The following is a 27260-nucleotide window of genomic DNA, read 5'->3' on the forward strand; positions in this document are numbered from 1 at the left end:
GGCGGGGTTAAGAGGCTGAGCTGCGGCCCGGCATGGGTGGGTTACGGGTTTTCTCCGCGAAAGCTCCGGGAAAAGTGACCTGAAATCGGGACTTACCCGCTGTCAGCTCCAAGCAGGACCTGAGGACCAAATGATCGCCCGTTTTAGGGCCAGGTGTTTGCAGCCCAAGAGAGGGGCAATGAATGCTCCAAGGCCAGAAATAATACAGGACCGCCCGGTTAAATTAGAATTTCAGAAAAACGGTGAATAATTTCTTTCTTACGAGTATGTTCATGCAATATTTGGTACATTTTATTAGATAAAATTATTGTTTATCTGAAATTCGAATTTAACTGGGTGTCCAGTATTTTTATTTGCTAACGCTGGCAACCCTTCTGACGGCCAGAGAAGAGAGGAAGCGGCCGGCAGGGTCTGGATCCCAACTCGGCGCTCCCCTCCAAGTCCGGCGGGGGGATTGAGTAAAGTCCGGCAGTGTAGTGTCTGCAGCCCCCTTTTACTAGCGAGGAAACTAGTGACACTTGCCTGCGCCAGTAGGTGGCAGAAATGAGAGTAGAACCCCGCGCCTGGCACGAAGCCTGGCATGCAACAGGCGTTATTTGCTTGCTGAATGAATGGGTAGGAGGCCAGAGTCAGTGCCAGGCTGGTGCCATGGCATGGGGTATTCTGGACTTTTTGAGCCAGCCCCATCTCACTGAACACTCTGCCCTCCAGCCCCCTTTTCCTCCCATCCCCTAAAAGACGGGTGAAAGGAGAGGACCAGGCATTGTATGTAGAGAGCAAGGTTTTATTCACCAATTCAACAGGGAAGCAGGAAATACAGCAGGAACATAATCTGTGTCTGCATCAGCGATATTTCTGGTGACCCAACCAGAAATCACAGTAATGGAGTAACAGAGATTTGAGCTCAGGATTTACATCCAGATGGGGCCATCACCAGGGTCCCATTCAGCACCTTCCCTGGGTGGGCACAATCTAAGCCACGCTGTTGTGTCTGCCCCATTATTGGTGTCATTTCTGCAGTATTTGTACCAGCAGCCTCCTGTACTGAAGAGAAACATACAGAAGAATTGAGCCAGGGAGGGGCTCCTGATAAAGATAGGGGCATCCTGCCATTCCTAAGTGCCAGATGTCTGCAGAGGTGGGCACCAGCAGGCTGTCAGCTGAGGCAGGCCCCAGAGCACCCTGAATTGCCTTGGAGGGGTCGGGGCAGTAGTTTTCTCAGAACACAGCCCCAACCACCCAGGGTGGTCATGACAGTCAAAGAAGATCGTGGAAGAAAATCCAAATACAGTGCCTGGTGCTGGGCTAGTGTCAGCGTCCTCACTTCCCCACCCCAGCTCTGCCCCAGACCTCACTCTGAAGCCCCAGACCTAGGCACTGCTGCTTCTGAGATTCTCTAGTTGGTCTGCATGTGTCAGAGCTTCAAAACCAAGGGCACTAGAGGTGACATTGTTTCCCTTCAGACTCAGCCAGCCCAAGCTCCTAGGCCTTACATCTGAGGTCCTCAGGGGCTGCTGGTTCTGTGCTTCAGGAAGTCAGGGATGTTGGTTGAGGCTGGGTTGGACCTTTTCTAGGGAATGCCTCTCCCTTCAAAATGCACACACTATATGCTAGGCACAGTGGGGGATATGAAGGCGAGTCTACAACAGGTCCGCCAGGGAGCTCACAGACTGATAAGAGCTCCCATCTACTAAGGGCTGTCTATGAGCCAGGCACCATGCTGAGCATTTGACATAAATGGTCTCATTTAATGGGAGATGGGCCTTATTATCTTCATTTTATGGGTGAAGAATATTGAGGCTTTAGAGAAGTTAAGGGACATTTCTAAGGTCATACAGCTACTAAGTAGCTAGGTTATGAGCCCAGCACGTTGTAGTCAGAACCCACATTCTACCACATCACACTGCCTTCTGCACACAGCAGCAGGACCAGGGAGCGTGGTGTGCAGTAAGGACAGCACCAGGAGCAGGGAATGAAGGAGTTGCCACTCAGCGGGGCTATACCTTGAGGCTGGCTTGGCTCCAGCTTTGGAGTCTTGAATCCCATAGATCAGTGACTGACAACCAATAATGATTTGGGGCCCTCTCCCCCAGCAGACATCTGGTGATGTCTGGAGGTCTTTTCAGTTGTCACAACTTGATGGGGGGGAAGATGCTACTGGCATCTAGTATGTAGAGACCAGGGATGCTGCTAAACATCCCATGATGCACACGTCAGCCCTCACAAGAAACAATGATTCAGCCTAGAATGTCAAATGTACTGAAGTTGCTAAACCCTACCACTGGATACTGAGGCAGATGAGAGAATGGGAAGAGCTCCAGTCCAGGTGAATAAGGTCCAGACTCTGTCTTGGCTGCTGACTTCTCTTTCCCTCTCTGGGCCTCAGGGTCCCATTCCGGCCACAAGCATACACAGGACACAGCAAAGGTGGACTTGACTAATGCAGCAGGGAACAGCACGGGTGGGACAAGACTGTGTAGACTGGGGGAGAAAGGTCCTGCTCCAAAAGGCTGATGATCCCAGTCTGTTACTTTAGACTGGGTGATGAGTCAGGGGAACTTCTTTCCCTACTTCTTGCCCCATGGGGTCTGCTGGGAAGGTCAGCTTCCTTCCTTTGGACTGTTCCTCCTTTGAGCTCTGCCTCAAGAGGGAAAAGCCTGGAAACCTGGCTTTCTGGGGTCCACACCCATAATGTCCTAGTCAGACAGTCACACCCTAATACAGTACTGGGTGGTAATTCCTCCCATGCAGGATCCGGGAATGGCCCCAGCTGGGCCCTCCTGACATTGGAGCAGGGGCCCGGCTCACCTGGATTTGGGGTGTGGGGCGGCTGAGGCTCACGCCCAGAGCCTTCTTTAGCAGGAGGATCCCGAGCAGATCATGACTCAGCTGCAGTCGCTGGTCCCTCAGGGAGGTGTGGGGAGCTGTCCCCAATGGGGATGGGCTGGAAGGCTCCAGACTCTTCTTGCCCATGAAGTGACCTGGAAAGGAGGTGTCCAGGCACAAGGAAGTCAAGCAGCCAGGATCCTACCTCAGGGGAAAAGTTCCTCATCTCTCCCACGTTTCCGTTCTTGTGGCGGGAAGATACTTAACCTTCCTCCTCTTGGTGCTTCCACCTCACCAAGGAGCCACAAAGGTGTCTGGGTGGTGGCAAAGCCTGCTCCCTCAGCTTTTCCTGAACAGGTAGAGAGGATGGCACAGCTGGCAGGAAGGTGGGATGGTCCAGGGCCAGGGAGAAACTCTGCTAGTTGTGTGGGCTGCTTGGACAAGGGACGAAAAAGGGCAGGGTAGGAAGTGGAGAGTGAAGAGGTGCCTGGAAAGTGGAGGTGCAGCAAAAACACACCAGCGGTTAGAAGATTCGGTTAAGTCTCGCCTAAGGTAAGGGGCACCGGCTGGCAGTGGGATTTAGGATCTAGCCCAGCCCTGTCTTAAACTGGCTGCGCGACCTTAGCCAAGTCACTGACCTGTCCGGGTCTCAAGTACATATCTATTAAATTAGATGAGCCCCAGGGTTTTCCACCTGCTCCGACACTAGTGTCCGTGGCTGAGGAGCGGCCAGAGGGTTGAGAAGGAAATGGGGTCTGAACTGCATGAGGGGCGCTTGCTTGCTCCGTCCCCAAAGACTTACCGGTAGCCCAGAGGTTGCCTCGCGAGTGCACTCGGATCTTGCTGGCTCGGCTGCGGGGCTCCGGGAGATCCCAGCTCAGCGGGGCGACGCCGGCAGCGAGCAGGGCGAAGAGCAGGAGGCTGCCGAACATCCGAGCGCCCCCCGCCCGCCGGGCCATGGCTGTGCCCGGGCCGCGGCTTCGTTCGGGCGCGCTTCCCGGCCGCTGGGCTCCGGGGCTGCCTTCGATCCTTTTAAATCCGCGCCCCTGGGGGCGGAGCCTGCCCTGAGCAGCGGAGCCGTGCCCCGCGCCCGCCGCCCTCCCCGCCGTCCCCACCCTCCCGCTAGGTTACCAGGCAGGGGCACCCCCTTTGGGCCGCCCAGAGACCTGCACACCCACACTCTGGCCCGCACGCGGGCACCGCTTCCGCCAGGGGCTTCTGGCGGAAGCCCACCACCTTCAGGCTAAGGACCGGGCACCGGCCAAACAGGGGCCCGGCCCCGGCGGCGGAGCCGCTTCCCCTGGCCCTGCCTTGCCACCCTGCCACGGCTTTCGGCCAAATAGGCACTTCAGCCCTCTGAGCCTCTTTTCATGAGGGTAGAGGTCGGGCGAGGAGCTCTCCTCCCGGGTAACAGCCTTTTTTTTTTTTTTTTCTGAGACAGGATCTGGCAGTATCGCGCAGGTTGGAGTGCGGTGGCGCGATCACGGCTCACTGCAAACTCAACCTCCAGGGCTGGGCTCAAGCCTCAGCCTCCCCAGAAGCTGGGACCACAGGCACACGCCTTCATGCCTGGCTTTTTTTTTTTTTTTTCTTTCCAAGAGACTGGATGTCGCTAGGTTTCCCAGGCTAACAGAGGCATTTTTACAGTATCCAGCCAAGTGCTAGGCACCAAAGGACTTCCATAAACTAATCCCCATCACCTCCGCCCTTTGGGGGAATCTGACCCGTGTTCACCTTGCTCTCTGCCCTCTCACAGCCAGCATCACAGTCTGGAAATGTTCTGGCACACAGTAGGTGCTCAGGATGGGAATGCAGAATGATGGAGGGTGGGACAAAGGGCCGCTTCTGAGGAACGGGCATCCAGCTGGAGGGCCTGGCTTATGGGCAGGAAGCAGACCTCTGGGTCAAGAAAGTGGAAAGAGCACTGCACCCAGGACTGCACTGCACCCAGGAGTCCATGTACAAGCTGTGACCCGGCTGAACCTCACTTTCTTCAACTGTAAAATGGTAATAACCACACTGCCCTAATTTTAATACTTTTACATGTTTTAGCATAAGTACTCTGTGGCCGGAAGCAGCAATTTTGTAGGACCTGCCCTCTCACACCTGGCACTTTGTTCTCCCCAGGAGCTGTCTGGACTTTCTTGGAAAGAACTTCTGGATAAGTGGTATCATATAATGAGCAGAGGAAAACACTGTGCTCCAGAAGAATACATTTATGTTTGCTTAATTAACTGAAACCCATTGTTCAGAGCACTACACTAGACACAAGAAGAGGGGCGACAGATAATTCCTTGCTCCCAAGGGAGTTAACCATCTCATTGGAGAGACAAGTACACAAAGGAGAGAGTGATGGAGGAGCGGGGGTGCAGACCACCCCTTGGACTCTGGATACCTCTGGAACACGGAACAGAGTGGCTGTACCAGAACCTACTCCCATCTGGCTTGATAATGGGACCTGCTTCTAGGACTCTTGCTTAGTATCTAGCTCAGCAAGGTTGCTAGCTCTGTGGATCCCCATCCTAGAAGGGGAAGCTCACATGAAAAACTGGCTGTCATACCCAGCTGGAGGCCCAGCTTCCAGGAGCATGACACACAGGACAGGGACGTTTCATTTCTGGCCCTGGCTTTCCCCCCAATCTCCTTGCTTCTCACCTCCCACCCTGGCATTTACACCTCTCTGCTTTCTTGTCACAGCTTAGCCATGGTGTACAGATATAGCTCTTATCACCTCCCGGTAATCATTCCTTTGTGACCCCCCTCCCTCTCCTCTGCATCCATCAAACCCCCATCCTATCTTCTCTAGTCCATGGATAATAGAAATTAGCGTGAACACACAGAAGCTGGTACTGATTGAGTGCTGCATCACTTAAATGCTTGAAGGAATCTTATTTGGTAGGTTTCTGTCTCCTCATTTTTATAGGTGGGAACAGGCTAAGAGGTTTAGCCACTTTCCCAGATGTCCCACTGGAATCAGATTTCAGGTCTGTCTGGACCACTGCATCAGGCCCCCAAATCTATGCAGGGCAGATACAACTCTCCCTAAACCACACCCACTCCCATTGTACCATCTCAAATTTCAACACCAAGTTGTGTTTATGTATATCTCAGGAGGGAGAGGGAGTGGGCACTGCATTTCGAGTTTCACCTCTCTTCCACAGGTGACTGGACCTTGAGTTCTGCTAAGGTTATTTATACTTAAGCCAAGCTTCCTCTGACACAGCCTGGGTTCACAGCTGCAGCCACAGCTCTGAGGCTGGCCCCAGGCACCCTTGGGACCATTTGCTCTGTCAGCCTACTATAGAAAAAAAAAGGGGGGGCCTCTGAGGACCCTGGAGAAAACAGCAGGGGAGCACCTCCACAGACTTAGGAGCACTCACCTTAGGGAAAAAAATGGGAGGCACAGGGGAGAAGGTGGCTTGCTCAAGGGAGTGCTAGGCTCTAAGCTTAGCATGAGGACCTCAAATGCCAACTGCCTGTTCCCTAAGTCCACTCTGGTGGCAAGAGAAGTCCAAAGGCCTCCACTCCATGGGGAAAGGCTAGCATTGAATTGAATGGAGGTACGTGGGGAAGCTCTTCAGAACCCACTCTCGACCCTCCTAGGATTCTACAACATTCAAGGACATGCACAGAAAATGTGAGGCAGGTTCACAAAACAACCCATGGGGTAACTAAAAGGGTGAAAGATACATGGCAAATCCTATCATAGCTAACACCAGGAAAATATTTAAAGTACACCAAGTTTTTTAATTAAAAAATTGCTTCATCAAAAATAGCGATTAAGAATGGATATTACAGCCGGGAGCCAGGGCTCGCACCTATAATCTTAGCACTTTGGGAGGCTGAGATGGGCGGATCACCTGAGGCAGGAGTTCGAGACCAACCTGGCCAACATGGTGAAACCTCATCTCTACTAAAAATACAAAAATTAGCCGGGCATGATGACAACGCACCTGTAATCCCAGGTACTCAGGAGGCCGAGGAAGGAGAATCACTTGAACCTGGGAGGTGAGGGCCGCAGTGAGCCAAGATCGCACTACTGCACTCCAGCCTGGGCAACAAGTGCAAAACTCCGCCTCAAAAAAAAAAAAAAAAAAAAAAAAAGAAAGAAAAAGAAAATAAATGATGGGAAACCTAGAGTTGTCACAACAGGATGTGTAAAACAGGGGTGTTCAATCTTTTGGCTTCCCTGGGCCACACTGGAAGAGGAATTGTCTTGGGCCACACATAAAATACACTAACATTAATGATAGCCGATGAGCTTAAAAAAAAAAAAAAAAGTCACACACAAAATAATCTCTTACTGCTTTAGGAAAGCTTACGAATGTGTGTTGGGCTACATCCAAAGCTACTGGGCTGTGGCCGGATGTGGTGGCTCACGCCTGTAATCTCAGCACTTTGGGAGGCTGAGGCGGGTGGATCACGAGGTCAGGAGATCGAGACCATCCTGGCTAACATGGTGAAACCCCGTCTCTACTAAAAATACAAAAAATTAGCCGGGTGTGGTGGCGGGTGCCTGTAGTCCCAGCTACTCGGGAGGCTGAGGCAGGAGAATCTCTTGAACCCAGGAGGCGGAGATTGCAGTGAGCCGAGATCGTGCCATTGCACTCCAACCTGGGCAAAAAGAGAGAAACTCCGTCTCAAAAAAAAAAAAAAAAAAAAAACCTACTGGGCCGCATGTGGCCCGAGGGCCGCGGGTTGGACAGGCTTGGTGTAAAATCTCTATTTTGGCAAATCTTTTGAGCACAATCTCCAACTGTATGGGCTGGGGAGATGAAGAGAAACATCCTGGGATATCTCAGGCCCTACTCTTTACTTTCAGAGTGAAGAAGGGACCAGAGAACCAGGAAAACAGCAGAATCTTTAAGGGAAAATCAGGGATATTGGATACAATTTCTTAAACTCAGAGGGAATGCATAGGGATTACCTATAAAATCAGAACAGTAACCTCAAGAAGGAAATCTTTCGTAAATCAAAATTGCCAAAATACAAAAGTTTTTTTTTTTTAATTTTTATTTATTTATTTATTTTTGAGACAAGGTCTTGCTCTGTTGCCCAGGCTGGAGTGCAATGGCATGATTTCAGCTCACTGCAACCTCTACCTCTCAGGCTCAAGCAATTCTCCTGTCTCAGCTTCCACTGCGCCCGGCTAACAAAATGTTTTCTTAAAGGCAATATTTGAAAAAAAGAAAATACCTACACCTAATGAGAACGTGATCATGACTCCAATGGTGGCTAAAAAACAAAGGCTGCTGATCAGCTAACTGATGCAGTACTCAGGAAAGCTATGAAAACCTAAGGAAGTGAGAAGCCCCAGGCCCAGCATTCTTAATTATTTGGGAGTAATATTCACATATGTTAGGGGACATTTCTGTAACTGGAATGAATACTCTTTAATCTCCAAAGAGGTTTAAATGCTTGGAAATCTGCCACAGAATCTCACTATTTCTAAGAGACTAATAATCTGAGCAATTCTGCACAAGAAAAACCTAGAGCCTCTAAAGAAGAATTCCCAAGGGCTTTGCAACTGTGGAATTTATTGCAAATAAAATAATTTCAATAGACTTTACAAAGGTAAAAGGACTGGGTTATGACATCCAGCATTGTGACATGGTAAAAGCAACAGACTTCAAATCTGGCTCTGCCATGCATGGACCAGAAGACTCTGGACAAATCCCTGAACTTCTCCTGGTTTCTCTCTTTTATAAAATGAAGGTCATTTAGAAGGTTCATTAAATAGAGAAGGTAAAAGTTTGTTATAAACTATAAAGCACTTAGAAGAGCTCCTGGCATATTCTAAATACTCACTATTATTAGCTCGACCTGGGAAAAGCAAAGCCTGCTTTAAATATGAAGCCCATCTCAGAGGGGGAAAAAGTTCCCTGGATAACAGCCATGGTGTTGACACAACAGTGCCTGGCTCTGGCAAAAATGCCTATTACATCAAAAATTGATAAACTAAAATGTCAGCCCATCTACCTCAACTCTTGACCAATTCCAAGAAAAAGGATTCTACACAGCATTCTATTTTGGCTTAAATAAGTTGTCAGGCTGAGAGCTTTGATCAAAGCTTGATGCTAGCCAATTTACTTACTTGCCTGACATTAAGTCTAGTATAAATTCTTCTAACTAGACTCCTTGAATTAAATCTGGAATACAGCTTACCAATCTAAGTAGACAGGCCAATTAAAGTAACAGTTTTAGAGAAATGATTCTTAATAAGAGTAGGTTGGGGCCGGGCACAGTGGCTCACGCCTGTAATCCCAGGACTTTGGGAGGCCGAGGTGGGCGGATCACCTGAGGTCAGGAGTTCAAGACCACCCTGGCCAACATGGTGAAACCCCGTCTCTAGTAAAAATAACAAAAATTAGCTGGGCATGGTGGTGAGCGTCTGAATCCCAGCTACTTGGGAGGCTGAGACAGGAGAACTGCTTTAACCCAGGAAGCGGAGGTTGCAGTGAGTGGAGATTGCTCCATGGCACTCCAGCCTAGGCAAAGTGCGGAGTCTCACACAAAAAAAAAAAAAAAAAAAAAAAAAGGAGTAGGTGGAATTTGGGCGCAGTGGCCCATACCTGTAATCCTCACACTTTGGGAGGCCTAGGCGGGTGGATCACCTGAGCTCAGGAGTTTGAGACCAGCCTGGCCAACATGGTGAAACCCTGTCTCTACTAAAAATACCAAAAACTTAGCTGGGTGTGGTGGCAGATGCCTGTATTCCCAGCTACTTGGGAGGCTGAGGCAGGAGAATCACTCGAACCCAGGAGACAGAGGTTACAGTAAGCCAAGATTGCTCCATCACACTCCAGCCTGGGCGACAAGAGTGAAACTCCGTGTCAAAAAAAAAAAAAAGAGTAGGTGGAATTTCAGAAATGCCTAAGATTGGTAGAACAAGGATAGGATATACAGTTTGAAAGTCATATTCAATATAATAATAACTGTATATGGGAAAGAAGTTATTATCGTTTCTATAATACAAACTTAAGAGAAAGCAAGATCAAATACTCTTGGCTGATGAGGATAAGAGGTTGGATATTATAGACTGGCGCAGTGGAAGGGTGTTTCTCAGAATGAAGAGGAGGTATGAGATTTTTGTTTCCCAAAAGAGGCCATGAGTTTTAAGATTAAGGAACGCTGTTCTACAGGAAAGTTGAAGATTCCTGGTTTAGATGGGTAGATGGTCTTTTGTGAAGTAGCTTTTTTGCAAAAGTTGCCAAACTATACCTACACTGGAACATTCGCTGAAATAGCTCTATCATTAGACTAAGTAGTACAGGGGTTATTGTAAAAAAAAAGTCACGCAGCACAGTTAAGAAATTTCTTGGTTTTCAGATACATTATAAGTTTTTTCTTTTAATTTCATTTTATACCCCTTCCATAAAGCACATAAATGACTAGTTCCGAACCTCTTTGCATTAGCAGCTAAGGACTGAGAGCCAAAGCTGTGGATCTATTCCAGTAGACAACAGAATCTTTTGATATGTCCTGTAGGTACTAACCTCACCTCTGATTTCTTTCTTTACTTTCTTTTTCTTTTTTTTTTTTTTGAGATGGACTCTTGCTCTGTCGCCCACACTGGAGTGCAGTGGTGCGATCTTGGCTCACTGCAACTTCCGCCCCCCAGGTTCAAGAGATTCTCCTGCCTCAGCGTCCCAAGTAGCTGGGATTACAAGTGATGGCTACCACGCCTGGCTAATTTTTGTATTTTTAGTAGAAACGGCATTTCACTGTGTTGCCCAGGATGGTCTTGAACTCCTGACCTCAAGTGTTCTGCCTGCCTCAACCTCCCAAAGTGCTGGGATTACAGGTGTGAGCCACTGTGCCCGGCCTCCTCACCTCTGATTTCATCCTTTTCTTCTCCCACATTTCTCTCAACCTGAATTCTTCAATTATTTTCTATTTCATCACATAGTACTGGAGGTATCTTTATGGAACAAGAGAGTATAAATAAGTTTAAAATATGCAAAGCACTGCAATAGGGACTAGCAGATATCAAAGGATGAATCAGAGGCTGACTCTGTCTTAATGCCCTCCAGGAGCCGACCCTCTGGTGGGGGAGACACACATAAGGCAAACCACTCTGAGGGCAATGTTCGAGAGGAGCACGAACAAAGTACGGGACAGTGCAGAGCAGGAAGTATGACATGGGCTCAGAAGCTCCATCCGGAGTAAGAAACACTCCTCTCTGGAGCTCCCTGAGCATCTCTATCATTGCACTTATTTTTATTTATTTACTTATTTTTTTGTGATTGCGGGAAGAATATAATTATACTTAAGATCCTATGTGGAAAAATCTGTTAATGTTCATTGCCCCTGTTAAGGTACTGAGCAGGAGGGACATGGTCTTATCCATCATCTTGGTATCCCCAGGGCCTAGCCCAAAATCTGGCACAGAGCAGATGCTCAATAAATGTCTGCTAAATGAATGAGAAAGCTTTCAGTAGGTAGGGAAGTGACCAGGCACTCCAGGCAGAGTGACCAGCATAAACAAAGACAGAATGTCTGTACCGTAAGACCAACGTCCAGGGTGCAAGAATGTGATGTCTGGTGAGAGTGCAGCTGGAAAAATCCTTAGGACCTAGAATGACACATGGAAGGCAACATCTTCACCATTTTTTGGTAAGCCCTGCGCATTCTAGTTTTGATAATGTTTTTTGGTTACACAGCATTCTTTCTATATCCAGAGAGGTTTTATTTGCTAATTGAATGGCAATAACTATGGTGGCTTCACACCCACCATAGTTGTGTGTGAAGGGTCATATTTGCTATTTTACTTCTGAAAGCCTACCTTGTATTACTTACTGTTCTAGCAAGAGACAGTAGTGGTGAAGATATACCTGGCTACAAAACAACCTGAACAGGCCGTCCTGAGTGAAAGAGCTGCTTGATGAAGGTAGACATCCATTTACCTAGCTAGAACCAGCTGGGTCATCTCTGAAGTTTAACAGTGGAAAATGTCATAAGAAGAGGCCCAGCCCTCAGATTCTGAAATCAGCCTCCATGCCACGTTCTGAGAGGTTAGCTAGACTTGGTAAAAGGCTTATGCAAATACTAAGAAATGCACTCAGGATAACAGAGAATTTCTCTATTCCAAGCCCTGGGTCTCTAAGAAGGAAGCCTGTGATTCCTTAAAGAAAAATGATACATGCCAATACTTCTCCCATCAAGAAAGAAGACACAACAGCCTAAGCCTAAGGACACACACAAAAAAGAAGGAAGCAGGATTAACAGTTAAAAATCTGGGAAGGGTACATGCTGTTTAAATGGAACCATGGAGAGAGAAAGTTTTCAGATTCAAATTTGGCAAGACCAAGAAAATGTACTTACTAAATAACAGGAAAGTACAGATCACTTTAATGATTCATATGCTCTGCCTCCAAATAACAGCTCAACAACAATGCTAACTGAAGCTACTGCCTCTGACTACAATGCATGATCGTACTGAACATTTAATAGATGCTGTTTCAGGCTACTGAGGAAAGACAGAACAGTGTCTATGAAATGGGGCTCCTGTCCTGGAGGAGCTTACAATCTGCCAAGGACCTCGAGGCCATATCCACAAATTTAAACAAACAGTGTAAGGGTGCAAATGCTGAGTGACAGCAGAACTTGTGAAGACGGTAAGACTCAGATAAACAGAAATAAGATGACATAATACAAGTGGAAACACTCAGCAGAGGAGGAAAAATAATACTTTTACACAACTGGTTGTGAATGAAATTTTTTTTTTTTTTTTTTTTTTTTCTGAGATAGAGTCTCTGTCACCCAGGGTGGAATGCAGTGGCACAATCTGCAACCTCTGCCTTCCAGGTTCAAGCCATTCCCCTGCCTCCACCTCCCAAGTAGCTGGGATTACAGGCACATGCCATCAGGGCCAGCTAATTTTTGTATTTTTAGTAGACACAGGGTTTCACCATGTTGGCCAGGCTGGTCTCAAACTGCTGACATCAAGTGATCCACCCACCTCGGCCTCCCAAAGCGCTGGGATTACAGGCATGACCCACCACGCCCAGCCCGAGTGAGTAAAGTATTAATGTCTTCCTCCCAATAAGTGTATAAGGAGGAGGGATTGGATAGATGAGGACATAAGTACAAGGATGTTTGCACTCATAAGGATGCTTACTGTTGGTGGAATTCAAAGTTTGAATTCAATGTAGGGAAAGGGTAGTATGAACACAAAATTTATGGTCCAAACAAGAAGCATTTCTGAAAGTAAAAGGCAGGCTAAAACTAAGTATTAATAACAGGTGGTAATTATCCAAAACAGGCACAGACTGGCACACTGCAGGGTGACCAGTACACAAGCAACAGGGAGCCACTGAATAAGTATTTCTGGATTCAGGTGATGGCAATGAGAATGGAATGATGGGGTAAATGGAGGACTTAGTACGTGGCTAGATATGGTAGGGAAATGACAAATCTAGGTGAATATTCCTTCACAGAAAACATGAAATATGGAGGGGAAGTTTTCAGGAACTTGAGTTTAAAGACGGGACAATCAAGTGGAAGTGTCCAGAGGAAAGGGAGACATGGAACTAGAACTGAGGACAGACATTGGAAATAATTTAAAAAGATTGATTAGCAATATTGATTAGCGGTATAAGAGCAGACAAGTAACAGCCAAAGAGATAATCCCATTATCAATTTCTCATTTGAAGTTTGATCAATTTTCATACTCTTCTTCAATTCCTTTCACTCACAATGGTTGAGCCCTCCCAATTCTCCACTTGCCCTACCAAATCTCAAAGAGCTTATCACACCATTCAATTAGCAAATAAAACCTCTCTGGCATTTCTTACATTTGCAAAGAGCTTTTAGGATATATTTGCTAATAAAATCTCCCATTTTAAGTCTTATGTTTAGCACTAAACTAGACAAGATAAAAATTGGGAATATAATACCCCTCCCCACAAGTAATCTTTTTATTTTTGGCTAATGGAGTGATTCAAATATTATTAAATGATTTGATTACCTTTTCAGAGAAACTTAGTTGTTGCTTGCAACTACAGCATCCAGGAAAGGAGGAAAAATAATACTTATATAAAACTGGTTGCGAATATATGCAAGGGAAAAAAGTATTAATGTTTTCCTCCCAATACATTTATAAGGAGAAATCTGGAGTAGATGAAGATACAAGTACAAGGATGTTTACATTCAGGCAAGCTAGGATCACAGAGAACCCTAGGATCCCAACCTTGGCCAGCAAAGCACACTGCTTCTCCCCTAGAGTAGTCCTAGAAAGGCTGGTACAAAAACCAGTGTACTGATTAGGCTGAGCAGTGAACTGCATCTTCCACAGGTGATGAGGGGGGAAAAAATGGAATAAATGGCAATTTCCTGCTATTCCACACAGGGAATGTTCAGCTTCTGGTTCATGAGAAAATATAAGTACTATATACGCCTCACAGACAGGTTCAAAAAAGCATTTGTTAGCAGTGATTTGCCAAGTTTCATACTCTGTTGAGAATATTAAGAGCCCATATCCAAAGTTGGAAGGCTAAAGCCTGGTTAATGGGTTTAGGAAGGTACTATTCTCCACAGGGGAGGGCTTCAGAAGAGTAATTGTCCCTGTTCTCATGCCATTAGCATTACGGCATAGACTGATTTCCACTGCAGTTGAACAAATAATAGAAACTGTTCAAGTAGCCTAACACAGAAAACTCACTTTAAGATTTCACATTAATACAACAAGAGAACAGATAGAATTAAGAGTATTTTGTGCTCAAAAGATATTGGTTTACTCTATACTCCCTATTTCCCTCACTGCCTTGATATTAAAAGAAAACATACAATTGGGTTGTACACTCACTACTTTAAACTGCTTGCTTTAAGTCTGCATTAGAGAAATGCAAAGTCAGGCACTTGAGAGAACAGGTTCAGACAAATGAGACTTTAAAGACGCCAAGCAGAATGCTTGTCCTCCAGCCCTTTCCTCTGCCTCTAGATGCTAATGCACACTGCCTTGGTGTAGAAAGGACTGAAAATGTCTCAAGTGTAGAAAGGGTTATGACTTTTTATAACCAAGTGAGATTTTCTGAACCTCTCAGCAACACCAGCTGGGTTTTATACACATCTGAGTCATGGGAAGAATCAATTTTATGACTAAGAGATTTCCTATGACTGTCAGTGGCTACTTTTGCTTCACACACACATACACACACACACACACACACACACACGCAAAACAGACAAACAAAAAAACTAGTTGTTAGTATCAGAGCAACCTTCTTAGCTGAAGGACTGTTCACACCAAGCCTTTATATCCCCCAAGGGGTACTAAGAACCAGCCAAGGAAGGCAAATTTCAGAAGCTTTCCCGACAAACACAATTCAGGGATAAGGGGTTCAATGTGCAAAGTCTTTTATTTAAAATTTTAAAAGTTAAGACTTACGACCACCTCAGTATATGCCATTCCTAATAGAAGGAGGTATGACGGTTTCAAACTCGTGCAGAGCTGCATTTTCATTTACAAGTCTCTGTAGGCACTTTAGAAGTGAAGCTTGGCTTCAAAATACAAACACTGGGGGCTTTGGCTCAACCTTTTAATATAAAAAAATTCACTGATGTACAAAAATTTGAAAGTGTGACAATGACAATTATGAAATCCTGTGACTGAAAGTCCCCTCGAGTGCACTCTGTGGTGCACATGTGCCCGCCCACACAAACTCTGGCGTGGAAACATAAACTAATGCAAACCAGTGCTACCCAGAAGCACCAACACGTGTGTTCTCCATTCCACCAATCACAGACCAGTATCTACTCCAAACATCCAGTAATGAAAACTATGGCATCTTCCCAGGAACAGCAAGGCAGGCTTCTTACTCACGATGAACCAGCACGAATAAACCCAGCAAAAAGAGCACTGCATACTAGAAAATAAACACAGAACCACAAGTCAGAGAAGCGTTGAAAAGTTCAGAGGTTCTAAGAGTTAATTAACAAATTGGTCTTTGTGAATATATCGCTAAACTACCCAATTATTCTTTCATCTTTTAACTGTAATCCATTTAAAAGTTTCCAATACTAAGCAAAAGATCACATTTCTTTAAATAATTTTCTTTTTTTTTTTTTTGAGACAGTCTCACTTTGTCACCCAGGCTGGAGTGCAGCAGCAACCTCCACCTATCATATTCAAGCAATTCTCGTGCCTCAGCCTCCCCAGTAGCTGGGATTACAGGTGTGTACCACCATTCCTGGCTAATTTTTTTGTATTTTTAGTAAAGACAGGGTTTTGTCATATTGACCAGGCTGTTCTCGAACTCCTGACCTCAGGTGATCTGCCTGCCTCAGCCTCCCAAAGTGCTGGGATTACAGGCGTGAGCCACTGCGCCCAGGCTAATAATTTTTTTTTTTTTTAATAGAGACGGGGTTTCGCTATGTTGCCCAGGCTGGTCTTGAACTCCTGGGCTCAAGCGATCCACTCACCTCGGCCTCCCAGAGTGCTGGGATTACAGGCATGAGCCACTGTACCTGGCCCAAAAGATTACATTTTTTAATAAAACAAATAATACAGACTCTTACCTTAAATTTAGGATAGTCATTCATGAGGATCGTCACAATTCCAATATAAGGAACAAATCTAAAACAAACAAAAAACTGATTATCACAGAATTTCCGATGTAAAGCAGCTGTTGTCATTCACTGAATATTATCAATATCTTCTATAGAATACTAATTTTCAATTCACAAAGTCCATTTCTATATACAGCCCTATTTGATCCTTGCAAAAGCCCAAGTGATAGGAAAGTTAGGAATATCACCATTTTAGAGATGAGGAAACAGATGATCATGCCCAAGGTACATGGTTTCTGTGTGGCAGAACCAGCACCAGATAGAGCCAAGGTCTTAGATCTCCAGGTGGTGACTCTAATGCTACATGTTGATACAGTGCTAGGGGCTAGGTTTATCATCATAACCTTCAGGAAGCTGTCAATCTAGCTGGGGAGACAAAGCAAGCATAGCCAGAATATTACGAAGTACTTCATGTTAAGTGGCCAAAAAGTGAGTGTAAGAGCTCATTATAGTACTTAGGATTTCACCACCTTCTCATTTTTTAATCACCTGTAAGCTGTGTTTGGTCCTATTAACTTGAAACTTTTCTAGAACAGTTTTCATCACCATATGTAGCAAACCAGTCTCAACTCCCATCTTCCTTTCCATCTTGGCAGCATTTGACTTTCATGACCACAAATATGCTCTGGAAATTCCTCCTTCTTGGTTTCTTAATGTACCACAAATTTGTTTCTTCACCTAACTCTTTGGCTGCTACACTTTCTTTTCACTAGCTCTTTCTAATTCCTCATGCCCCTAAAGTTTTTCCCCTCAAACTAAGCAAAACCACCTGTTAAATTATCTTACAGCACCTGATACATTTCCTTTGAGGTCTTTATAATAATTATCATACTTTTACTTAAATAATTAGTTGTACAACAGATTCGATACATGTCTGTCTCCCCTACCAAACCAGAAGCTCTATAAAGGCAACAAGGATGCCTATCTTGTTCCCCCTGTATCCTCAAGGTCAACATAGTGCCTTACACATAGGAGATATCCAGTATATCCTGCCTGATTGAATGTCTGAATGTCCGGGCCTCTTCTTTTTGCTCTCTCTTGGGGAAATCCTATTTTCTCCCAGGGCTTAAATTCCTCTCCATGCAAAAGACTACTTTGACATCATAAGCATTCACGGCAGAAAGAGAAAATTAGCAGGGTACCATCGATGTGGGCGGAATAGGTGGTTAGCAAATGTAAAACTTTCTTCTTTATCCTCCTCTTCTATCGCTGGACTCCAGAGCGGACTGGCAATATTGTACTAAGCTAGAGCCTGTCATAGGGACGCTGAGCTGAAGTGGAGGCTGACCTTTGCACACTTTAAAACAGCCCAGACCATGCCAAAGACAGCACAAACAGAAATTACCTCCCACATAATATCTACGCCATCAAAGCCTCAGGCAAACTTGAAGAACACACATTTTGTTTTTGACACATTTCACTTCCCTTTAAGAACTCGCCTCTGCCTCTGCCTCTGCCTCTACCCCTGCCCCTGCCCCTGCCCCTGCCTCTGCCTCTCCCCACGGTCTCCCTCTCCTTCTCTTTCCACGGTCTCCCTCTGATGCCGAGTCGAAGCTGGACTGTACTGCTGCCATCTCGGCTCACTGCAACCTCCCTACCTGATTCTCCTGCCTCAGCCTGCCGAGTGCCTGCGATTGCAGGTGCGCGCCGCCACGCCTGACTGGTTTTCGTATTTTTTTGGTGGAGACGGGGTTTCGCTGTGTTGGCCCGGCTGGTCTCCAGCTCCTAACCGCGAGTGATCCGCCAGCCTCGGCCTCCCGAGGTGCCGGGATTGCAGACGGAGTCTCGTTCACTCAGTGCTCAATGGTGCCCAGGCTGGAATGCAGTGGCATGATCTCGGCTCGCTACAACCACCTCCCAGCCGCCTGCCTTGGCCTCCCAAAGAGCCGAGATTGCAGCCTCTGCCCGGCCGCCACCCCGTCTGGGAAGTGAGGAGCGTCTCTGCCTGGCTGCCCATCGTCTGGGATGTGAGGAGCCCCTCTGCCTGGCTGCCCAGTCTGGAAAGAGGACTGTCTCTGCCCGGCCGCCATCCCATCTAGGAAATGAGGAGCGTCTCTGCCCGGCCGCCCATCGTCTGAGATGTGGGAAGCGCCTCTGCCCCGCCGCCCCGTCTGGGATGTGAGGAGCGCCTCTGCCCGGCCGCGACCCCGCCTGGGAGGTGAGGAGCGTCTCTGCCCGGCCTCCCCGTCTGAGAAGTGAGGAGACCCTCTGCCTGGCAACCGCCCCGTCTGAGAAGTGAGGAGTCCCTCCGCCCGGCAGCCACCCCGTCTGGGAAGTGAGGAGCGTCTCCGCCCGGCAGCCACCCCGTCCGGGAGGGAGGTGGGGGTCAGCCCCCGCCAGGCCAGCCGCCCCGTCCGGGAGGGAGGTGGGGGGGTCAGCCCCCCGCCCGGCCAGCCGCCCCGTCCGGGAGGGAGGTGGGGGGGTCAGCCCCACGTCCGGCCAGCCGCCCCGTCCGGGAGGGAGGTGGGGGGGTCAGCCCCCTGCCCGGCCAGCCGCCCCGTCCGGGAGGTGAGGGGCGGCGCCTCTGCCCGGCCGCCCCTACTGGGAAGTGAGGAGCCCCTCTGCCCGGCCACCACCCAGTCTGGGAGGAGTACCCAACAGCTCTCTGGGAGGAGTACCCAACAGCTCACTGAGAACGGGCCATGATGACAATGGCGGTTTTGTGGAATAGAAAGGGCGGAAAGGTGGGGAAAAGATTGAGAAATCGGATGGTTGCTGTGTCTGTGTAGAAAGAAGTAGACATGGGAGACTTTTCATTTTGTTCTGTACTAAGAAAAATTCTTCTGCCTTGGGGAAAAAAAAAAAAAAAAAAGAACTCCCCTCACTTCCTGTCTCTTGTCTTCACCCCTCTCTGTCCTCTCCCTTCTGGCAGGATCACTGAGACCTGTCTCTCTTGCCCCATCCCCAAACTCCCATTCCATACACTGGTGTTTCTTAAAGCCTAGACCTCCTCTGTCACAACCGCTTGAGGGCTTGTTAAAAATGCAGATTCTTGGCTGGGCACGGTGGCTCACGCCTGTAATCCCAGCACTTTGGGAGGCTGAGGCGGGTGGATTATGAGGTCAGGAGATCGAGACCATCCTGACCAACATGGTGAAACCCTGTCACTACCAAAAATATAAAAATTAGCTGGGCATGGTGGTGCACGTCTGTAATCCCAGCTACTCAGGAGGTTGTGGCAGCAGAATCGCTTGAACCCGGGAGGTGGAGGTTGCACTGAGCCAAGATTGTGCCACTGCATGCCAGCCTGGCGACAGGGCGAGACTCTGTCTCAAAAATAAATAAATAAATAAATAAATAAATAAATAAATAAAAATGCAGATTCTTGTATCTTTCCCAGACCAACTAAGCCAGGGAATTTCTGAAAGGTGGGGCCCAAATAATGCTCCTGTACATCAAAATTCAAGAAGTACAATTTTAGTGTGAGATGCACATATAGGTGTGTGATGGCAAATAATATCCCTTCTTAGGGTTCATGCTTTCATCTCAACCCCTGGGATCTCCAAGAGCTGAAAAGTAACAGTCGTTAAAGAATGGCACAGCTAGGCTCTAAGAGGATGGATAGAGGTTTTCTACATTTTATATATATTTATATATATATATTATTTTTCCTTTTTAATGCAGTAACTGTTATTTCTTTTGTCTCATTTTTAACACTTCCATAAAAGCAATAGCTTTCAGTAAATCACCTAATTTAAGAACATAAAGGCAAATGCCTCACAGTAAAGTACAGATTAAGAGCTATAAAAGCATCTGTGATTTCTACTAAAACATTAAGCTGCTAATTCTGATCTGATGATCAATAAGCAGCCATTCTAATACACAGAGACTCTGTTACCTCCATGCAATGATATCTATGCCCAAAGAACCACAATCCTCAGCTCCCAGCAATCACATAGCCTGCTTGTGAATAATCCATGGAATTTAAAAAAAAAAATTTTTTTTTGATACATGATCTTACTCTGGCACCCAGGCTAGAATGCAGTGGTGTGATCATAGCTCACTACAGCCTTGAACTCCTGGGCTCAAGCAATCCTCCCACCTCAGCCTCGCAAGGAGCTGGGACTACAAGTGCACGCCACCATGCCTGGCTAATTTTTAAATTTTTTTGTAGAGACAGCATCTCACTACATTGCTCAGGCTGGTCTCAAACTCCTGGGCTCCAGCGGTTCTCCCATCTTGGCCTCTTAAAGTGCTGAGATTACAAGCGTGAGCCACCACACACAACCTGAAACTTTTTTTAAAAGGTTGGCTTTTCTTTGCCCACTGTAAGTGAAATGAAAGCAACTTGGTCTTTAGGAGTAATATAAGCAAGATCTAAGGATCCCAGAATATGATGAGGCAGTCCAAAGTCAAACAAAAGATTTAATTGTCTGTACCACTGTTACCCTCCATGGACAGAGATAAGCAAAGAGCTGATAATCAAGTGTATAATGCTGCTATCATCAGTCATCTTAAATTCAAACCATTTGCACTTTTTGCCTATTTTGCTCAGATAAACTCATGTGCTAAAGCAGAGTTGCTAATAAGCAGGAGGTTTAAAGTAAGTAAAATGAATGCCATCCACAAAGCCAACTCCAACACTAGCCTGTGCCAAGTTAATATCTAGAAGGTAAAATGCATTTCATATAGTTAAATACATTTCCGTGGGAATTCTTGGGATCAAAGGTACTGCTGAGGAAGAAAGCACTGTCTCCTGATGCTCATAGAGATCATTAGACAAAAGGCCAAACAAACAGTAAAGAAAAGATGCCACAAAAATTAAGAAGAGACCCCAGCACAATTCTGTCAAATATCAAAAGGGGTCTGTATCTGGGAAGTCTGAAATCCAGCAGCAACTAAATGAGAGAGTAAGAGAATATGCGATGACCAGAAAAGGATCATCTTGTTTCTAGAATGACTTGTTTCAAGGAAGAAGTACATTCAAAAAGTCTTATCCATAAAACTGATTTCAGTTAACAGAGAGCTCAATTACTCTACTCCTTCCTTATATATTTTTAATTCTTCTTTCCATTTTCAACATTTCTGTTCCCCGATCCTCTGCCAATCTTTCACTCTTTTCACCTGCTGCTTTCTATTCCTTCTTAACTAATGGGTGCTCTTGAATTTTTCAACTTCCTGAGTTTAGAAAGAAATCACCTTTATTAATACTTAATTGGTTCAGTATTAGTTTCATTTTCTAAAATTGTTTTTATTACATGCTACGACATGAATAAGCCTTAAAAACATTATGCTAGGTGAAAGAAGCTGGACACAAAAGACTACGCATTGTATGATTCTGCTTATATGAAAAGTCCAGAATAGGGAAATGCACAAAGACAGAAAGCAGATTAGTGGCTGTCCGGGGCTGCAGGAAGTAGAGGATGGGGAGTGACTGCTAATGAGTACTGAGTTTTATTTTTGGGGTGATAGAAATGTTCTGGAATTAGATATTGGTGATGGTTGCACAATCTTGTGAATATACTGAAACCCACTGAATTGTACTCTTTAAGATGGTGAATTTTATATTCTAATATATGTGAATTATATCTCAATAAAAGTTTTTTTAAATTATTTTAATTTAGAGCCTTAGGCTTCAACATAAAATTTTTTTAGTGTGCAGCTATTAAAAAAAAAGAGAGAGACCAGCCTGGCCAACATGGTGAAACTCCATCTCTACTAAAAATACAAAAAATTAGGTGGGCATGGTGGCACATGCCTGTAATCCCAGCTAATTGGGAGGCTGAGGCAGGAGAATTGTTTGAACCTGGGAGGTGGGGGTTGCCGTGATCCTGCTGTTGCATGGGCAACAAGAGTGAAACTCTGTCGCAAAAAAAAAAAAAATTTTTTTTTTTTTAATGCATAAAGGAGGCGGAGTGCAGTGGCTCACATCTGTAATCCCAGCACTTTGGGAGGCCGAGGCGGGCAGATCACCTGATGTCAGGAGTTCGAGACCGCCTGGCTAACATGGTGAAACCCTGTTTCTACTGAAAATACAAAAAATTAGCTGGGCATGGCTAATCCCAGCTACTCAGGAAGCTGTAATCCCAGCTACTCAGGAAGCTGAGGCAGGAGAATCCCTTGAACCTGGGAGGCAGAGGTTGCAGTGAGCTAAGATCGCACCATTGCACTCCAGCTTGGGCAACAAGAGCAAAACTCCATCTCAAAAAAAAAAAAAAGCATAAAGGAAGCCAGGCACAGTGGCTCACACCTGTAACCCCAGGACTTTGGGAGGCCAAGGTGGAGGACTGCTTGAGCCCAGGAGTTCAAGACCAGCCTGGGCAACACAAGGAGAGCCAATCTCTACAAAAATTAAAAAAATTAGCCAGGTGTGATAGCATGCACCTGTGATCCTAGCTACTGAGAAGGCTGAGGTGGGAGGATTGCTTGGGCCTGGGAGGTGGAGGTTGCAGTGAGCCATGATTCTGCCACTGCACTCCAGCCTGGGTGATAGAGTGAGACTCTGTCTCAAGAAAAAAAAAAGCATGAAGACGTATGTACTACAGTAACAGACTTGCCTGTGGAAAAGCTCTATTCTTAAGATTTGTGTACATCCTGACTTTGAAATACCAGTTTAGTGTTTTATAAACACAACTTCCACAAAAGAAAGTGTTATGTTCCATTACGTGTCAAGCTCAGTAGAGGTACAATCAATGGAAAGTAAATTTATATAGTTAAGATTCTGTGCTTCTGCTGTTCATGTCTTAGGTTTTTTTTTTCTACAGAAACTTCCTTAATGCAGAGAGTACTAGACTATTACATTTTTTTAAGTAAAAGCTCAAAATGGTCTATAGTTTCTATGTTGGGATTTTAAAAATAGCATTAAATAGTGTGGAATTTTTTCTTTTCTTTTTCTTTCTTTTTTTTTTTTTAAGACAGAGTGCCGCTCTGTCGCTCAGGCTGGAGTGCAGTGGCATGATCTCGGCTCACTGCAAGCTCCACCTCCCGGGTTCACGCCATTCTCCTGCCTCAGCCTCCAGAGTCACTGGGACTACAGGCGCCCGCCACCATGCCCAGCTAATTTTTTTGTATTTTTAGTAGAGACGGGGTTTCACTGTGTTAGCCAGGATGGTCTCGATCTCCTGACCTTGTGATCCGCCCGCCTCAGCCGCCCAAAGTGCTGGGATTGCAGGCGTGAGCCACCGCACCCAGCCCAGAATTTTTTCAAAAATTGTCCAGAAGACAAGTTACTTGAGTGAAAGCTCCCCTAACCTTTCGTAGGATGATGCATCTTTTACCCAACCAATGGGCCAGAGTGAGCAGACAGAGCTGTAATAAACACTTAAGAATCAAGACCCAGGCCAGATGTGGTGGCTCATGCCTGTGGTCCCAGCACTTTAGGAGACCACGGTAGGCCGGCCACTTGAAGCCAGGGGTTCCAGACCAGCCTGGCCAACATGGTGAAAACCCATCTCTACTAAAAATATAAAAAATTAGCCAGGAGTTGTGGCACACACCTGTAATCCCAACTACTTGGGTGGCTGAGACATGAGAATCATTTGAACCTGAGAGGCAGAGGTTGCAATAAGCTGAGATTGCTCCACTGCACTCCAGCCTGGGCAACAGAGCAAGACTCTGCCTCAAAAAAAAGAAAAGAAAAAAAAAAAGAAGACCCAGATAAAGGAACACTCAGTTGTACTAGCAGGAGTATAAATGAAACAGGCTTGGCAAAATTTGTCAAAAGCCTTAACATATGAGTATGCTTCACCCAGTAATTCCACTTCTAGGAATTTACTCTGAAGAATGATTGGGCAGAAATGCTGAGATATACATAATAAGGATATTTATCATAACATTGTTCACAATAAAAAAGCTGGAAATAATCAGAATACCTAACAACAGGAGACTGACTGAATAAAATCTATATGTTCTATCCATAGGATAGAGTATATGGTCTTTCCATACAGTGGAATAGCATACAGCTTTGAAAATGATGATATGATGATAAATACATTGATTTGTAAATATGCTAGTAATTTTTTGGGTAAAAAAGGGGTTATAAGATAGTGTGACCATTCTCCTTTCACACACAAAATGCGTTTTATGTTTGTATAAATATGTACATACTAGGGCTGGGTGCCGTGGCTCATGCCTGTAATCTCAGCACTTTGAGAGGCCAAGACAGGTGGATCATTTGAAGCTGGGAGTTTGAGACTAGCCTGGGCAACATATCGAGACCCCATCTCTACTAAAAATACAAAAAATTAGCTGGGTGTGGTGACACACACCTGTAATCCCAGCTACTCAGGAGGCTGAGGCACAAGAATCTTTTAAGCCCAGGAGGCAGAGGTTGCAGTGAGCTGAGATCATGCCACCCACACTCTAGCCTGGGTGACAGAGCAAGACTGTCTCCAAAAAAAAAAAAAAAGGCAAAAAAAAGTACTCATTAATATTTTTATCTCTACACATAAAGGCTAATATAAACCAAAAAGTTAATAGTAAATATTTATGGAGATCAAGAAAAAGGAGACAAGAAGTGACTTTGCTTTTTGATTATTGATATTTTCTTATGTTTCTACATGAATCTGTACATTTATAATTTGAGGAAAAACAAAGACTCAGAGAGACTGGAGAGTTTAAATAATCACATTAGCAGCATCTTGGGAACTGAGGAAGATGGGGACTAGTATTTCTCAGAAGCACTGATGACCTAATTTGGATTATAAAAGTATTTTTAGCTCCATCAAAGGAAAAGTTCCTTAAAGCGGGGACATATTAAAACAACAATAACAACCACAGCTCTGCAGCAGGCAAAGCACAATGATACCTGTTCTGATCTGATCTCTTTGGCCCCAAACTGAGCATCTCTCGTGCTATAACTGAGGAAGCCTTCACTTAGCAACTCATACTTCCTTCTCTATGGGAACTGCGTATCTCAGACCTGCTTACTGGTGTAATAACTCTGTATCCATACAGTCTGTTCTAGGTCAAAAGGAGCAGAGGTTCTGACAGTGGCAAAAGTGCCATGTGGCATCTAACTAGTGAGAATTAGCAACTATCCATTTCAGAAATGTTACGCTAGTAATTTTTGTATGATGGTTAAGGTGGACTATGCAGTCAGCCACTTACGATCATCAGTATAATCTTAGATACATAACCTAACTCATTTATGTTTCCTCATCTGTAGAATGGGAATATTAGGGTTGTTCTGAGGTTAAAATGTGGTAATACTTGTAAAGCACTTAGAATGAGTCTCTGGTACACAATAAGCCCTAATAAACGTGAGTTATTGTTAATACTATTAATTACATTAAGGGAGCAACAATGCCATACTTCCTTAATACCAACAACTTACAATTCCTGTCCTCCACTGAACTGTTCTCCTGATAAAATCTGAAACAAACAGGCTTAATATAACTTTTTAATTTCATTCAACCTCATCAATTTCAAGACTAGAAATATTATGGATTAAATTAACATGATAAAACTAATTTGGATGAACACTTTTGAGTTATTGACTTAGTACTTCTTAAGAAATATAAATATAACCCCATCTCTACTAAAAAAAAAAAAAAATTAGCCGGGCATGGTTGTGGGCGCCTGTAATCCCAGCTGCTCGGGAGGCTGAGGCAGGAGAATCGCTTGAACCCAGGAGGCGGAGGCTGCAGTGAGCTGAGATCGTGCTGTTGCACTCCAGCCTGGGTGACAGAGCAAGACTCCATCTCAAAAAAAAGAAAAAAAAAAAGAAATGTAACTTTCATGAGGCAGGATTAATAGTGCTCTAGACCCCCAGAGGCTAGCATAGTGTGGACGTAAGAGCACATGGAAGGTGCCCACTATTTCTTGAGTGAACCAAATAAGTGAACACATTTTTTAAAATTGTCACATCCAATTCACCATTTCATCACTAGTATTCTATTCTTTTATTGCACCCCACCCAGTTCCTCACCTTTGGAGTAGTATACCTGAAATTTTAGACACTTTTTAAGAAGCAAAATTTTCAAAGGACACAAGGGTGATTTGGTGGAACCAGAACCAAATCTCTATATTCAACTGTGTATGATCAAATAATATGATTGAGAGGGCCACACTTCAAGTGATATAAAAAGTTTGAGATGCTCCCCTCTATACTTACCCCCTGGCTCTCCCCACAACATCTTTTTTCTCTAGCCAATGTTGTCCTTGTTTATAGAGGCCTCGGTCATCAACCGCATTATTATCTCCTTTGGTCAAAAACTTGATATGCCCATTTTGCCTTAAAAGAGTAAAGGAAACCCAAGTCATCAAATACCTTCATGGCATTTAAAGCACAAAATCTGTTCTTGTTAACCAAAAATGTTTGTGGCACTGGGGTATCTTTTCACCATTCTAGTGTCGAAATAATTATTTATGGAGCTACAAGAATGTTAATAGCTGTGTTGTTTATAAATGACTAAAAACAAACTAAAGATCCAATATTAAGGAGCTCAAATATTATGTAAACATTAAAATAATGGTATAGAAGAATGACAAGATTGTACAAATTTTATTAAGTGAAGAAAAGAATACAAAATAGCATGTACAGTACAATCTCATTTTTATATTAAAATAAATACACACTACCAATTTTCTGGAAACACAAAGAACAAAGGAACACAATAAACTATCTCACAGGATATAATTGGCAAGATACAGACTATGGGAAACTACAGAATAACCCAGTTTCTCCAACTAATGACTTGCAAGGAACAAAGAAAGTTAGGGAAGTAACCTACAGATTAAACAAGAGACGGCCAGGCGCGGTGGCTCACGCCTGTAATCCCAGCACTTTGGGAGGCCGAGGTGGGCGGATCACCTGAGGTCAGAAGTTCGAGACCAGCCTGGCCAACATGGCGAAACCCTGTCTTTACTAAAAATACAAAAATAAGCTGGGCATGGTGGTGGGTGCCTGTAGTCCCAGCTACTCA

The 27260-nt window shown here is 45.2% G+C and overlaps 2 protein-coding genes across 6 annotated transcripts in view; both read right to left on the minus strand.

Moving 5' to 3' along the window:
* Positions 1 to 763: 763 nt before the first annotated feature.
* Positions 764 to 3924, minus strand: NMB (neuromedin B). 2 transcript variants are annotated; one of them, XM_034939352.4, is made up of 3 exons: positions 3629 to 3924; positions 2809 to 2981; positions 764 to 1039 (listed from the first exon to the last, which is right to left on the minus strand). In XM_034939352.4, the coding sequence occupies exons 1-3, from the start codon at positions 3783 to 3785 to the stop codon at positions 905 to 907; spliced, it is 465 nt and encodes a 154-aa protein (XP_034795243.1). In that variant the 5' UTR covers positions 3786 to 3924; the 3' UTR covers positions 764 to 904. The 2 variants fall into 2 exon arrangements, with proteins under 2 accessions (XP_034795243.1, XP_034795244.1); XM_034939353.4 differs by having other exon boundaries at positions 764 to 1044; positions 3629 to 3921.
* Positions 3925 to 15166: 11242 nt separating this feature from the next.
* Positions 15167 to 27260, minus strand: part of SEC11A (SEC11 homolog A, signal peptidase complex subunit) — a 71297-nt gene continuing 59203 nt past the window's right edge. For 2 of the 4 annotated variants that reach the window (XM_063596896.1, XM_008959585.5), the window contains 3 exons: positions 26450 to 26569; positions 16345 to 16402; positions 15167 to 15692 (listed from right to left, as the gene is read on the minus strand). In XM_063596896.1, the coding sequence (XP_063452966.1) occupies positions 15642 to 15692; positions 16345 to 16402; positions 26450 to 26569 (229 nt within the window). In that variant the 3' untranslated portion in view covers positions 15167 to 15641. Of the gene's footprint in view, positions 15693 to 16344; positions 16403 to 25669; positions 25708 to 26449; positions 26570 to 27260 lie in introns of all 4 variants that reach the window. The other 2 variants (XM_008959584.5, XM_008959586.5) reach the window with 2 other exon arrangements.

Source organism: Pan paniscus, chromosome 16 (genome assembly GCF_029289425.2).
Source record: "Pan paniscus chromosome 16, NHGRI_mPanPan1-v2.0_pri, whole genome shotgun sequence".
Classification (NCBI taxonomy): Eukaryota; Metazoa; Chordata; class Mammalia; order Primates; family Hominidae; genus Pan; species Pan paniscus.

Excerpts from the sequence above, each read along its gene's own strand:
- NMB (XM_034939352.4), bottom strand. The coding sequence starts at position 3,785 with ATGGCCCGGCGGGCGGGGGGCGCTCGGATGTTCGGCAGCCTCCTGCTC. Across the intron at positions 2,982-3,628 it reads AGGCAACCTCTGGGCTACCG|GTCACTTCATGGGCAAGAAG; the intron begins GTAAGTCTTTGG and ends CCTCCTTTCCAG. Across the intron at positions 1,040-2,808 it reads GCCCCACACCCCAAATCCAG|GAGGCTGCTGGTACAAATAC; the intron begins GTGAGCCGGGCC and ends TCTTCAGTACAG.